General features: G+C 39.8%; 1 protein-coding gene across 7 annotated transcripts in view; it reads left to right on the forward strand.

The window, feature by feature from the left end:
* The window catches only part of Ltbp1 (latent transforming growth factor beta binding protein 1), a 397974-nt gene that overhangs the window by 255957 nt on the left and 125603 nt on the right, over nucleotides 1-16414 (forward strand). For all 7 annotated transcript variants that reach the window (XM_052186373.1, XM_052186374.1, XM_052186375.1 and 4 more), the window contains one exon: nucleotides 13369-13491. In XM_052186373.1, coding sequence (XP_052042333.1) covers nucleotides 13369-13491 — 123 coding nt within the window. The remainder of the gene's footprint in view (nucleotides 1-13368; nucleotides 13492-16414) is intronic.

Genomic DNA, 16414 nt, shown 5'->3' on the forward strand with positions numbered 1-16414 from the left:
CCTTAAAGCTCTTTTTCTCTCTCTCCTCTAGTGATTTAGTAATTATCTTTTCATGAGAATGATTTATGGCATATACATACATGCCTCTCTGAAAGCTATCCCCCTGTCCTCAGCATGATGGAGTCGGTACAATCTGTTTCATCATTCATAACCGGAAATTTAGCTATGCTTCCTGGTGGATCTAGAGTGCAGTTCTTCATCTGACATTTGAATGTTTTGCTAATGGAAGCGGTAGTGAGAATGCCTACTTTTTTGATTGAACTGTCAATGCTAGACACTTCTGTCTTCCACAGTGCCTTTCCTTACCACCACTCTGTCATGAGATAAGAGCATTTAAAGCACAGATGTGTGCAGTACGGGGGGGACGTAGCTCAATGGTAGTGTGTTTGTCTGGTGTCTTTGAAGCCACGAATGTGATCCTCAGCACCATTAAACTGGCCATGATGGTAACGTCTGTAATCCCTGTACTTAGGAACTAGGGGTAGAAAGATGAGACATTCAAAGCCATTCTCTTACCTATGGTGAGTTAGAGGCAAACTTGGTCTACACGAGACCCTCTCCTCCAAACCAAGTTAGCTATAAGTCTGAGTGCTAAATAATATTTTCAAAGCGAACATTTCTCAGTACCCCTAAAATCACTTACTGGTTTCACGACTTTGCAGATACAAAACTCAACATAACTGTTTTCTGCCTCTCAAAAACCTGCCTAAATGCTGCAGATTGTGTCAAAATATGTAACCATAAGATGCCTTACACTTTTTAACACTGGTAGCACATGTGCCAGTTTTTTATAGATAGTTTTGGAAACCTTTTCAGTGATTCACTGTTCCACAAATATACACAGGGCATTCCTGAGCTGTACAGAAGGTTTGTCATGAGCTGTGGGTAAGATACTGTTCCTACACCCATGGATCATGATTCCAGCAATTTGAGTAAGCAGGATGTAATTTGCTTAATTCACTCTCCCAACTGACTTATAAATGACTCAGAATGAGCCTCTCAAAGGAGTTCTGAAGGGCTTGCCCGAGAACCTTTCTTTTGTTACCATTTTATTATTATCCTGGTTATTTTACTCAAACAAAATTAATGAACAGAACTTGTACATTCAGGGCAGTGATACTCATTGCTCAAACCTCCACTGACTGGTCTCTGTAGGAAAAATGATCCCTAAAGTGTGGCTATAGCAGAATTTCACTTAGCCTCAAAAAAATAAATTGCACACTTTTAAGTGTCATATTTGTTGTTAAATGAAAATCACCTGCAATTACATTTAAGAACTTTTTATGAGTGTGTAATCCATGTGTAGAATAGTGCACAGATACAAAGATAAGAGTTGTATGTAGTATAGTTCAACAAGTTATCACAAAGCAAACATATCTGGATAGTTATTCCCCAGATCAACAAATAGACCCTAGAACTGCCCTGTTTCCCCCATAAATTCGCTTTCTTCTACTCCAGAAGCAATCAGTGTTCTTACTCTTGTAACCACTGATTTGTTTTGTATCTTTAGGAAATTTTCTTTTTTTTAATGTATTTTTATGCCTCCTCCTTGCTACTTTCTCCTCCACTTTCTTCTTCTTCTTCTTCTTCTTCTTCTTCTTCTTCTTCTTCTTCTTCTTCTTCTTCTTCTTCTTCTTCTTCTTCTTCTTCTTCTTCTTCTTCTTCCTCCTCCTCCTCCTCCTCCTCCTCCTCCTCCTCCTCCTCCTCTTCCTCTTCTTCTTCTTCTTCTTCTTCTTCTTCTTCTTCTTCTTCTTCTTCTTCTTCTTCTTCTTCTTCTTCTTCTTCTTCTTCTTCTTCTTCTTCTTCTTCTTCTTCCTCTTCCTCTTCCTCTCCTTCTCTTCCTCCTCCTCCTCCTCTTCCTCATCCTTCATTGAGATAGGATCTTCCTAGTAAGTTCATGCTAGCATTATGGAGGCCAGGCTACCCTTGATTATGTGATCCTTTCCCTCCAGGGTATTGGAATTATAGGCATGTTCCACTATGCCCAACCCAGTACTTATCCCCTTTTTGTCTTCTGTCACTTAACAGCATGTGGCCAGTTCAGCTTTTATTCTGACTGCTGTGAGGATGCTGTGCATTGCTGTTGCTATTCAGTGCCCCTCCCCACAATGCTTCCCCTTTCCTTTGAAGTCTTCACTGACTTCTCCATGCAGCCTTGCCACCCGGCTTTGACTATAAAGACTCCCTTCAGTTTCATTGTGGTAAGGGAATTCTGTCTCTAGAAAGAAATGAAGTCATACACAAGGTGGTAAGTCTCTGATTTATTTGGGAAATAGTAGTAGATAATTCATTAGTACAAACTAAGACTAGGGTCACTCATACATGGTAATTTAGTGCTGTAAAATATTGAATATTTATTTTGTTTTGCCTATCATCCACCCACATTCTCCACCAGAAACCAAAGAAACCAAAAACAAGAAACTGGGGCCCTTGTCCAAGGTCTCTGGTATCTTTACTGTGCTATGTAGAGATCATACAGTTTCTATAAACCTAATCTTGCCCAGGGCATCTCTTTTGACAGAGGCTGCAGCAGGTTTTTGTTTTACATAAAATATCTCTAGTACAATTGCTTTGCTCTAGTACATTGTTCATCCAACTCTTTTGTTCATTTGTCTTCTAAAATAATTGTGAAAGACTCACATGTTTAGGCTAGCACCTGCATTTTAAGAGTAAATCAGTCTATTTGCAGTAGATTCATGTTAAATTTATCTGTATTAGAACTGAACTTTATTTGATAAAAACCCAGGGATCATAGAGATGGGTCATTCAGTTAATGAACAATGTCATCCATGTAACCTGTAAAGCAAATTCCATCTTCTCCATAAAACAGACCAGACTTAATGCCTTTCTTATGTGTCTCTCTGGAGGGGCATACCTGTGAGTTGTTGATTCATTTGATGCCTGTGAGACTTTTATGGTGAAGGGTCATGTTTCCTGAATGCCTCTGGGTAAGCAAAGGTGTGCTTCAACTTGGTGAAAAGCACAAAGGTATTGAGGAAAATGGGGAGACAGAAATGAAAGCTTGGTAGATGTGTTCTTAAGGGAACATCAAAGGCTGAGACTGTAGCTCAGCACTTGGTACAGCACTTGGTTAGCATTGCTGAAGGCCTGGAAGACCACCGAAGAGATCATTTCAAGGGAAACACTGAAGGTGAAGATCTGGAAATAAATTCCCTTTAAAGTTTGTATGTACTTGATAGGATGTCATCATGTGCCAACAGAGTATCATGTCCTAGTGCGTATTTTCTTTGGAAGTTGAAGAAATACCTTTGGTCTCTTATAGAGTTCTTAGTCTTCCTCTACCTAAACTCAGTGAAGCACACGCATTGAGACACGGTCTCTCATTTAAACCTGAAACTTGTTGATTCAGCTGTACTAACTGACCTGCAAGCCCCACCAAGACACCAAAGTGTCTGCCTCACCGATACTGAGATTGTAAGCATGAACCAATGTGCCTGACATTGGTGGATAATGGGGCTTGGACTCAGGTCCTCATGCTTGGACAACAAGCACTTTACAGACAGTCATATTCCCGTCCTACTTGCCTTAGAGTTTCTATTGCTGTGATGAAACCCCATAACCAAAAGCCAGTTTCAGAGGAAAGGCTTTAGATGGCTTATACTTTAGTTGGCTGATGAACTTGGCAATCGTTCATCACTGAAGGAAGTCAAGACAGAACACAACAGGGCAGGAACCTGGAGGCAGGAGCTTATGCAGAGGCCATGGAGGAGTGATCCTTATGGGGTTGCTCCTTACAGCTTGCTCAGGCTGTTTCTTAAAGAACCCATGATTGCACCCCCATCAACCGCTAATTAAGAACATACGTTATAGGCTTGCCTAAAACCCAATCTTGTGGAGGCATTTTCTCAGTTGAGATTCCCTTCTCTCAGATGACTTTAGCTTATCAAGTTGACATAAAAACTATTCAGCACACCTGTGTACATTCTTAAATAGTCAACTTATCCATCTGGCTGAGGAAAGCATTTATCTCAAGGCATTTTTTTTGACTTCAAATGCATATTCTACTGCTGATGGAATCCTGTGAGAGAATTTCAATCCATCAGCAAGGCTAAGTATACACTGCTAAATCTCCAGAAAGCCTCATGCCTTCCCCCTCAGTGTAAAGATCCCCATGTGCCACTTTTATCTTATACCCAGTGCCTATTAGTGATCAGACACACCTCATAGCCTGTGTCAACTTGTGTCACCAAAAAGGCAGGAAATTATTAGTCACTTGCTTAAACATACATATTTTCTTATAGGAAATAGGTACGCAAAGATGTATTTATTTCTCATGAGTATGTTTACACCATGTGTCACTAGTTAACGTATCCTCTAGCATTTTCAACCGTAGAAGCTAGCCAGTCATTTTGAAGTTAAACAATATTTAAAGTACAAGTAATTGTGGGGATTATCTATGTCAGACCCTTCATGTTAACAAGGGTAGAAAATGGGGATGGAGGAAATTTGAGTGAACTGCTCCAAATAACAAAATTTAATATTTTAGTTACACCAAAGGCTGGGTCTTACTGGAATATTTCTCCTATTAGATTTGCCAATCTCTTACTCCTTTAAACAGTGACTTGTGATTTAAAATTCATTTCATAAAGTGGTAGTAACCATTCATGACTTACCATCCAGGATAGTGATAAAATTCAAAGGATGTGGCTGAGCTATACACATATAAATGAGACGGAAGAAGAGTCTCACTGCATCTTCCTGTCTGATTGCACCATTCTCCAGAACTGGATCCTTAGGGTGTTTGAGGAGAATCTCTGGTTATCTCTTTTCTTGAGTGCTATCTAGTAAATAGACTGTGGAGGTCTCTGCAAAAACTGGGGTTGACAGAGTAATAGTCTAGGAGAGGCAAGAAGGAACTGCAGTTCAGCATGACACAGGAGACAGCATTGGTTCAAACTTTGAGAGTCTGATACCAGGCAGTTCATTTTAGGCATACTTAGGTATAGTACGAGTTAGAAAAAAGTTTTCTGGTATAACACAATTCCACAATGCCAAGGAGGCATGATTATGCTGAAAGTCTCTAATTCTTCCATAAAGATGAGTTCTAGAGATAGGCTACATGTGTTGTCTTAAGGGCCCAGTGAAGGATCTGGTGTGATCTTGCTCGTAAAGATAATGCAGCGGTCATCTGGGCTGATAGTCACTTAGATAGCTCAGGGCACATCTAGGCTATTATCCATCTCCATTCGCAGATTTCTGGGCAGAAAACAGGTTATACATCTTTTCTCTCAAAGAAAGCAAGCCTTACATGTTTAACATTCCTGGCTTCTCTAATGCTACCTGTGAGCACAAGGACCTTGTGCTCCCGATGATAGATTATGTGGCATTGTTTTTTTAGTTCTGGGTATGAAACTAAAGGCATTGCATGTACTAGGCAGTCACTCTGCCACCGAGTTATATCCTCAGCTCTTCAAAGACCATTCATCTTAGGTTATATGATGTAGCCAGTATTCAGTCACTTAGACAGTCCTGCATCCTCGAACGTTACAGAAAATCAGAACTATGCTGGTAGTCTGTTTAGGTAGAAACACTTGCGAGGGTTCTCAGTAAGGGGAAGAAAATGGAGATCTTTCTGCGAGCTATGTGTAGCTCCACTAGTTCTGCTTCTTTGATGCGGAGCCATTCATACCTCTTCCCTCTGCTTCTGTGCACCCCTAGCCTGCCCTAACATAGCAGAGCTTCTGGAGATAGAAATGTGTGTGTGGATGACTATATGAGTGCATCCCCTTCTGCCTTTCTTTAGGTGTTGGTTCTTAAGCCAGGTGAATGGTACTGTGTGTAGCCGTCCTGCTGTTCCTAATGAGTTTAGGACCCTATGGATTTTCAGAGGCAATGGTGACCTGTTGAGGACAAAAAAAGGAGTAAACACAGTTGTTTACCTATTTTGTTTTTAAAAGTATTTTTGACATAGTCTGCATATATTAAAGAAATGTGGTTGACCCCATGAAATATGAGATTTCTGATCTCTATTGTATTTGGCAATTGTCGCTTACTTATATTTTATAATCGAGTTAGAAGATTTTCTTCTTGAATGTATGTGGTGCAGGGAGAAGGTTTCCTTAAATAAGGAAAATAGCCTTAGGAATTGAAGTCTGGGTGGAATTATAATTCACAATTTGCCAGTCACATTTCATATGGTTGTTAAGGGTTGGCTAGATACCATCTTCGCTTAGAGTGGTCCTTAAGCTTATTATTTCTGGATGAAATGTGTTCAGTTTAACCTGTGTTTTCTCCTTCATCTGCCTGTGGATTTCCAGTTCCCTTCCATCTATTTATAAGTCGAAAGGGACTTGACTACCTCAGAAAGTCTTTTGAGTAGTTGCTTGTGTTTCTTATTAATGTCTGAAGCACTCAATGAACAAGCATTTTGCTTTTTGCTTTTCTTTTAACACAAAGGGTATAGACTATCTCTCTACATGCTTCTCCAGATATAGCAGGGATGGGAGAAAGGATGGCAAGAATAAAAGAGGACATCCAGATAGTTTTTGCTGTAGTCATTGACCTATGGGTGTTGAACATTTGTAAATGAAATCCTTCCCAAAATTTGATTTGTACATTGTTGATACAGACATAGAGGAGTAAACCAAACTGTCTTAGTGTTACCTAGTCATTTACATCTCATCTGTTCTTCTGACTGCCTTACTTCATAGTGGTTTTTTTCTCCACATCTGAAATTTTTAGTGTGTACTGTATGACTGGGCAGGACAATCTTTTGTCAAGAGGATTACTTTCAGAATGTTTAGTATCCCTGATATCCATCCACCCTCTTTGAGCTTCTTAGTCCCTGTGAAAACAAGATGCTCTCTGGGTAGAAATATACCACATCTCCCTTTGAGGGTCACAGAACATCCTCCCTCTGATAGATATGAGCATGGTGGCTCACACCCGAAATCTGAGGACTTAGGATTGTCAAACAGGAGGATTCTGTGAGTTTGAGGCCAGCCTGAGATACACAATGAATTCTAGGCTAGTCTGGTGCTACAGAGTGAGACCTCATTTCAAACAAAATAAAGAAAAACCAAGAGGGCAGCAATCCCCTATCCTGTAACACTCTCTGTACATATTTGCACTCTAGAGGAAGAAGGATTGACATTTAAATGGCTAAGAAGTAGATGAAAAAGTATTCAGTGTCGGTCCTCATCTGGGAACAGACTACAGCCGTATGGCACAGCACTGCACTCTTCCAAAATGACTGAGTTCAGTAGAAAGATTGATACTAAATGACAAGGAATTGTCAACTGGGAATGGAGATTGGCATAGCTTTTGGACAACTGCTTAAAATAAATATAAATATGTAAATACATGCTCAAGAGAATAAGTATTGAGGTCTTCCTGTCTACACACACACACACACACTTGTACACACATGTATTTTTAAATGCTCACAAATAATTTATAATAACATCCCCAAATGGGAAATAACCAATGTAGTATTTGAATGGTTAAGTTTGTTTTTTTTACAGAACAACATACAACACACAATGAAAAGACCAACCTACTATATGTAACAGCACTGAAGTACTTTATAGTAAATAGTAAAACAAGTTAGACAAAATGAACAATAATATTCATTTTATGTGTAGTTCAAGAATAGGCAAGGTGACAATATTTGTAATAATCACCAGCCACGGGTACAGTGATGCCACCTGGGAAGAGGCTTTCTGAGGCAATGAATTATTTTATTGGTTTATTTATTTATTTACTTATTTATTTAAAATTATATGTATAATATACATGTCTCTGGGTGGGGATCTACATGAATTCAGGTGGCTATGGAGGCCAAACAATGTTGAGTCTCCTGGAGCTGGAGATGGTGCTGGGAACTGAACACAGGTCCTCTGTAAGAGCAGTACTCCAAGCCATCTCTCCAAGTCATCTCTCAAGATCTCATGGGAATGTTCTTAATCATGACCTTGATAATGACCACATAGTATTTGCACGCATGTATTTCTTCTGTTGTTTGTTTATTTTCAAGATTGTATTTAAATCACATTTCTACCTTCTCTTTCTTCCACTCAAACCATTTTATATATCTTTTAAAGTGCCAGCACACTTGGGAACACTTAGCTGTGTAGTTCAGATGGAGATATTTTAGTGTATATAAAATAAATATAAGAAAGTTCAAAGTAGAATGAATCTCTAATCGGGATGTTGTAGAAAATATGCTAAGATATAAACCAGTCAGCTGCTGAAGAAAGCCAGGATCTTTCTGGCATCTGTGAGTGTGTTCTGGAAGGCCATACTTCAAGCAAGACTCCTAGGTTCAGTTGGGACAGTGGCAGTCAGAGTATTGATGGCCCAAGATGACCAGAGTAGTGGAAGCCAGGAGAATCTTTCATGACTTCCACCCCCACCAGCTTGCTTGTTCCTATCCTCACCTGTAGGTCTCTCGGGCCTTATTGTTTATTCTTAACTCTTAGTTTCTATGTCCCAAGACATCATGGTTAAGGCTGTAAGCTGTGCTAAAGGGGTCCAAAGGAGAAGCACTGGGAAGCATATGGTCATCTAACACGGCAATTGTCATAAAGGAGGCATTTAGACATGGGTCAGAAAATAGAGGACCTTCATCTTTTACCTGAAAGCCAACAATGAGGCTGGGATATAGATGCATTAAAAAACCATGTAGCAAAGAAAGGTTCTGATTCCCAAGGAAGAAGTCATAGAGTGTGTTGTAGAAAAGCCACTGAACAGGAGAACAAGGTTAACAGTTGTAACCACGTAGATAGGTGAGGGAGGAATAGAAGACTGGAGATTTTGACCAGTGTTTCTGATCACGACTGGCTGGCTACCCAAACCTCAGGCTTTACTTGGATCCTATGATAAGGTCTTTGCTTGTCCTGTGTACACTCCAAGAGGACTTGGCACTCTTCCTTGTCCTTCATGGTGGTTTTCGTAAGAAGAATGAGTTATGGGGGAATAGTTTCAATTATATGCCACATATAAAAGACTGTTACAGCATAGTACATAGCCCAAAAAGAATAGAACCATCAGGTGCCGGGCCAGGGCTTCTTCTGGATGTAATCTAGCTGTTGCCAGATGCATCCAGTTGGTACTCTGCAGATCTTATATAACATATATGAACTAATCTATCATTTGTACATCACACAAGTTATATTTTGTCACTGATGTTAACTAAAAACACTGTTCAACATCCAACATACACTCAAATGAAAATGTTCCCATGGAATCTAATACATCATACAATAAATATACACAGTGAAAAAACTTAGGAATAAAAATGCTAAAAGTGTGTGGCTTAGAGAAAATATCTATAATGTAGATAACCATGACTTCTTAGAAATTCTTCTAGAGTTTATGTTTCAATAATATTTTCTTAAACAATGATGTATCAAAGGAAGTATTTGACTTTGATGTGAAGATTCTGTAATTCTTTGCTATCATTGTGTCCTATCTTAATTTAGGAAATTAATAAATTTAAGACACTCCATAAAAAGATTGCAGAAGAATTCCTGATGGAAAGATATAAAAGTTACTTGACATAGACACACTAACAGCCAGCATCTGTTAATTGTTAAGCTTCATGGCCCACACTGACTCAAATAAAAATGGCTACTAGTTTTTCATTTTTAACATATTTTTTCCAGATTTGATTACCTTTACACAGGACTATGAAAGCTTTTGTTTTCTACTTTAGTCACCACACTTGTATCTCCCCTCTCAGCTCCTTGTGATTTTTCCCTGGGACTGGCCCGTAGGGCATTGCTGTTTCCAGACATGTTCCCCTTTTACTTTATTCCAGAATCTTCTACTGCTGGGTGTTTATGCCTGGGTATCACAATATGACCTTGAACTGTGAAACAGAATTCCTCACCTTTTGCCATTCTCCATTTATGACATCTTTCCCTTTTTCTTAGACTAAAGCCCCTGACATCTTTGAGTCCTCTCCCCTACTTTCCAGCCTTGAGTTCTCAGTCAAATTCCTAGCCATGTTGGTTGTTCATTTTTAAAATGAACTGTGCCCTCCTCATCTTCCTGATTACCCAGTGTTACCCGCATGGCTCGTCACAAGCCTCCTGTTTGCACTGCTCCTGCAGTGGTTTATTTTACTTCTCTGCTCACCAAGCCACTTGCTGGCCAGGCCAAGTGAACTACCTTGGAGTCTTCTGTTCATAGCACTGCTTTCCTACTCAAAACCTCTCTATATACTTTTCTGTCTTCAGTAAGATTGAAGCCAAACCTGGCCTGGAAGGTAGCAGCTCTGTCTCCCAACTATTTACCTCATTGATTTTTTTTTCTATTTAGTGGCATGACTCGCCATTTCCTGGGTCCCTTCCCCTGGCAAATCTCTGCTTCAGTCTCCATCCATGTGACTATGCCTTCTAACCCAGTCCCCTCACTGTCCCCTTACACACACACACACACACACACACACACACACACACACACACACACACACACCTTCTACCCCGAGGAAGCCTCACATCCTCCCCACCACTGCCCCTGACCTATTTCAGTAGCTCTTGCCTGTTTCTATTCAGAACTGAATTCCAATTTCTAATAGTTCTGGTTCAGGCAACATGTACTATTCTTCACAGCTTTCACAGTTCACATATTTTATGCACATCTAAGATGCCAATGCCTCCAGCCAGGCTGAGGCTGTCTCCCTGTATATATACCCTGATTCATCACTTTGCCTACCCCTCAATCAGATGTCACTTTCAAGCATGGCTGCTTCTTTCCACAAACTAACCTTACCTTCATTGTTATGGATTAAAGGTGTGTACTAAGGGCGTGTCTGTATTCCAGCCAGATCATACTATAATCCAGGGCATGTCTGCATTCTGGTTGGAACGTATGGACCTTGAAAGCCTTTAAATGTGGTCTCTAGCCAGAGCAGCCATGTTGCTGGCTTAAAATGCCACTATAATTTACTCAGGTTAACTTTTTTATTAATTAATTTATTTATTTTCTATATTCTTTGTTTACATTCTAAAAGCCTTCCCCTTTCCCAGTCCCCCCCACCCCATATGTCCCATAAGTCCTCTTCTCTCACTCCATTCTCCTTCTTTCCCCCTCCCTTTTCTCTGTCCTGGTACTCCCCTACAATGCTAGATCAAGCCTTTCCAGGATTAGGGCCCTCTTCTTCCTTCTTCATGGGAATCATTTGATATGCTAATTGTATCTTCAGCATTCAGAGCTGAGCTCTTTAGGGCTAATTAATAACCACTTATGAATGATTGTATTCCATGTGTATTTGTTTGTGATTGCGTTACCTCCCTTAGGATGATATTTTCCAGTTCCATCCATTTGCCTAAAAAATTCATGAATTCATTGTTTTTAATTGCTGAATAGTACTCCATTGTGTATATATACCACATTTTCTGTATCCATTCCTCCATTGAGGGATATCTGGGTTCTTTCCAGCTTCTGGCTATTATAAATAAGGCTGCTACGAACATAGTGGCGCGTGTTTCCTTATTACATGCTGGGGAATCCTCTGGGTATATGCCCAGGAGAGGTATAGCAGGGGCCTCTGGAAGTGTCATGCCCAGTTTTCTTAGGAACCGCCAGACTGATTTCCAGAGTGGTTGTACCATCTTACAATCCCACGAGCAGTGAAGGAGTGTTCCTCTTTCTCCACATCCTCACCAACACCTGCTGTCTCCTGAGTTTTTAACCTTAGCCATTCTGACTGGTGTGAAGTAAAATCTCAGGGTTGTTTTGAGCTGCATTTCCCTAATGGCTAATGATGTTGAGCATTTCTTAAAGTGCTTCTTGGCCATCCGAATTTCTTCAGGCGAAAATTCTTTGTTTAGGTCTGTACCCCATTTTTAATAGGGTTATTTGGTTCTTTGGGGTCTAACCTCTTGAGTTCTTTGTATATATTGGATATTATACTCTATCGGATGTAGGGTTGGTGAAAATCTTTTCCCAATTTGTTGGTTGCTGTTTTGTCCTTTTGACGGTGTCCTTTGCCTTGCAGAAACTTTGTAATTTTAGGAGATCCCATTTGTCAATTGATCTTAGAGCATAAGCTATTGGTGTTCTGTTCAGGAACTTTTCCCCTGTGTCTATATCCTCAAGGGTTTTCCTCAGTTTCTTTTCTATTAGTTTCAGTGTGTCTGGTTTTATGTGGAGGTCCTTGATCCACTTGGAGTTGAGCTTTGTACAAGGAGATAAGAATGGATCAATTCGAATTCTCCTGCATGCTGACCTCCAGTTGAGCCAGCACCATTTGTTGAAAAGGCTATCTTTTTTCCACTGGATGTTTTCAGCTCCTTTGTCGAAGATCAAGTGACCATAGGATTCATTTCTGGATCTTCAATTCTATTCCATTGGTCCACTTGCCTGTCCCTGTGCCAATACCATGCAGTTTTTAACACTATTGCTCTGTAGTATCGCTTGAGGTCTACCCCCAGAAGTTCTTTTACTGTTGAGAATAGTTTTAGCTATCCTGGGTTTTTTGTTATTCCAGATAAATTTGAGAATTGCTTTTTCCAACTCTGTGAAGAACTGAGTTGGGATTTTGATGGGGATTGCATTGAATCTGTATATTGCTTTTGTCAAGATGGCCATTTTAACTATATTAATCCTGCCAATCCACAAGCATGACAGAGTTTTTCATTTTCTGAGGTCTTCAATTTCCTTCTTCAGAGACCTGAAGTTCTTGCCGTAAAGATCTTTCACTTGTTTGGTTAGAGTCACACCAAGATACTTTATATTGTTTGTGGCTATTGTGAAGGGTGTCATTTCCCTAACTTCTTTCTCAGCCTGCTTATCATTTGATTATAGGAAGGCAACTGATTTGCTTGAATTGATTTTATAACCTGCCACTTTGCTGAAGTTGTTTATCAGCTGTAGGAGTTCTCTGGTGGAGTTTTTTTGGGTCACTCAAGTATACTATCAGGTCATCTGCAAATAGTGATAATTTTACTTCTTCTTTTCCAATTTGTATCCCTTTGTCCTCCTTATGTTGTCTAATTGCTCTAGCTAGGACTTCAAGTACTATATTGAAAAGATATGGAGAGAGGGGGCAGCCCTGTCTAGTCCCTGATTTTAGTGGGATTGCTTCAAGTTTCTCTCCATTTAGTTTGATGTTGGCTACCGGTTTGCTGTATATTGCTTTAATTATGTTTAGGTATGGGCCTTGAATTCCTGTTCTTTCCAAGACTTTTAGCATGAAAGAATGCTGAATTTTGTCAAATGCCTTTTCAGCATCTAATGAAATGATTCATGTTAATTTTAATTCCTTTAATGCTCCTGTATTCTCCCTTTGTTCACTTGAACTGTGATTATTATTGTGAGACAGGAAGTGAACATGAGCGCACCCAGAATCTGCACATGAGGGCTTGGCTGCTCCATCTGAAAGGCTTTTGTCTTTTGCAGATATTAATGAATGTCAGCTACAAGGTGTATGCCCTAATGGTGAGTGTTTGAACACCATGGGCAGCTACAGATGCTCCTGCAAAATGGGATTTGGGCCTGACCCTACCTTTTCAAGTTGTGTCCGTAAGTAGTAATCAATTCAGCTTTCTTTATTTTAATCCTGTATCTTTGGGGATTATCTAAAAGAAGAAAATATTCAACTAATACTAAATCTGGAAGAAAATACTGTTAGTTAAAAAAATGACAAGAGGGAACATACTTGGATAAAAATGAAAAGAGCTCGCTAGACTGTGGTGGCATATACTTTTGATCCCAGCACTCAGGAGATAGACACAGGTGGATCCTTGAGTTCAAGACCAGCCTAATCTACAGTACAGGACTTCCAGGGCTAAGCAAAGATAAGAGATACAGACTGATATTTTTTAGTCTATCTCAAAAATAAAAATCAAACAACAACAATAGAAGATGGGAGAGGAGGCAGAAAGGAATGAAGGAAGAAATGAAGGAAGGAAATAGACAGAGACAGAGAGAGACAGAGAAAGGTTTATTTAAATAGGTCTATCAGTCCTTTGTGGTTTGGGGAGATAAAAACAGATTTTTCCTTCATAAATATTTAAGCCTTCTTTAGGCTAAATCAAGCTTGGCCTCAGCTTCTGCCTTTAATTATTGCAAATCCTGAGTCACTGGAGTCTGTTTTTATGGGCTTTCACTGTACTTTCTCAGTTAGAAAAGCCTGGAAAATTCCAAAACCCGTGCATTTCAGATTTTCTGGCCCTGTTCTGATATCCTCTAAATCTACAAAAGGCCCACAAAGTGATGCTACTAGTTAAGGAATGTCCTTGGAGTTTTCTTTCCTATAGAGTAAAGGTAAAAGTCTTCCATAAAGCCACATAATATTGAAAAGTGATTTCACCAAATAGGCCCTCTCTTCATGAAAATGAATCCATTTGTGTGTTTATGTGATCATTATACATTATGTGATCTGTCTGACAATGAAGTTGGAGGCACTTGGGGTAAAAGGCCCTAAAGAGGATAACCTGTGTGTGTGTGTGTGTGTGTGTGTGTTTGCTGTGCATATGTTCTGTGTGCTGTGTTTATGTGCTATATGCATGTTTGCATTGCATGCATGTGTGTGTAGTATGTATGTATGTGTATATATGTGTGTGTGTGTGTGTGTGTGTATGTGTGTGTGTTTGCTGTGCATATGTTCTGTGTGCTGTGTTTATGTGCTATATGCATGTTTGCATTGCATGCATAAGTGTGTAGTATGTGTATATGTGTGTGTGTGTGTGGTGTATATGTATGTGACAAGAGAATAACCTCAAGTATCATATCTCAGGTACCATTTATCTTGCTTTTTTGGGGCAAGGATTCTCACTGGCCTGGAACTTACCAACTAGGCTAGACTGGTTGACCAGTAAGTCCCAGGGATACACCTGTCTCTACCTCTTCATCGCTGTGATTATTAGCAGTTGCCACACACTTGGCTTTTTCTTATATGGACTCAAGGGGCAGTCTTAGGTTCCCATGTTTGCAGGGTGAGCACTTTACCAAATAAGCTCTCTCCCTAGCCTTAAATTCAGACTAAAAAATATAAGTCTATATTCTAGTATATATGGGTGTTTTGTCTCCGTGTATATCTTTGTACCACATATATGCCTGGTGCCCACAGATGCCAGAAGATGACACTGGACCTCCTGGAACTGGAGTTACAGACAATTGTGAGCTGTCAAGTGGGTGCTGGAAATAGAACCTGGGTCCTCTGGAAGAGCGGCCAGTGCTCTTAACCCATGAACCATCTCTCCAGGTCTCCAAATGCAGAATTTTAAAAGATGACCCCATTTATTGTAACCCTGATCATTATTAGGAAAGTAGGTAAAGTATATGGTCCTACAAAGCTTAAAAACTTCCCAGCAGGGTGAGGTAACTTTAAGAGTGGTTCTGCCTGTTTCTGTCCAGCTAAGCTCTTTGAATTTATTCTAATGTGGACTTGGTGCTTACTAAACTGCCTCACGGTTGATCGAGTGAAAACAGTCTTCATGAGCACTTGGCCCATCAGTTAAGCCCCGCTCCTTGTTCTCTAAGCTTTGCTATATAGAGAGAGGAAATGAAGTCACGTAGAACTGACAGTCCTACTTGCTGGGTTTAAGCCTTTTGAAATGTTGTGACTAATTACTCCTATTTTCCTTTTAAAACCAACAAATGCAGATTAGGAAATTGTGCACGTAAGTCTTTTTTTCCTCTCTTACCTTCTCTGTGTTCTTCTATTGTTGATTCTGATCTGAAGCAGACAGACACCTAACCAGAGGGCATTTGGAGTTTGTTAAATTAGACTGTAAAGTTTTCATACAAGGCACATTTGAAAACTGATGTAAGAATTTGGAATGGTAGAGAACAAACAAAACTGTTCATAATATCCAGATAATTTAGAGGTATCTTTTGGATCCATTGAACCGCATAAGTGAATATTTAGACAGGTTCTAATTTAACCAGCAATTATTGTAAAAAAAAAAAACTTTAATGCAGTGTTTGTTGTAAATGCATTTTTGTCTTACACAGTCTGGTTAGGATTCTCACAGTGAAGATTGCAGATTTGGTAAACTTGGAGAACCGGCCATAGACTTAAGAGACTTTGACGAGATCTCATGTCTAGCATGATGAAGGGCAGGCATCCAGGTTTTAATGAAATTGTAGAAACCTGCCAATGTGAATCTTGAAACACTTGCATAGCTCTTTAGAATGTATTTTTCTTGCCATTCCCCAAATAATTCTGAACTTATTAAACAGCCATCTATTCTTATTCAAAAAATAAATAATTCAATTTTACAGGTCAGCTACAACAGCGGAAATGATAAGTATTAAGTGATATTTGTTGTTAGTTAAGTGTTCCAGCTTAGAACTCAGAGTTAAAATTGGGCCTTTACCAGCATGGAGGCCACAGATGTCTGTCTTCCTTCCTTCCTTCCTTCCTCCCTCCCTCCCTCCTTCCCTCTCTCCCTCCCTCCTTCTTTCCTTCCTCCCTCCCTCCCTCCCTCCCTCCCTCCCT

Source organism: Apodemus sylvaticus, chromosome 6 (assembly GCF_947179515.1).
Source record: "Apodemus sylvaticus chromosome 6, mApoSyl1.1, whole genome shotgun sequence".
NCBI classification, from domain to species: domain Eukaryota; kingdom Metazoa; phylum Chordata; class Mammalia; order Rodentia; family Muridae; genus Apodemus; species Apodemus sylvaticus.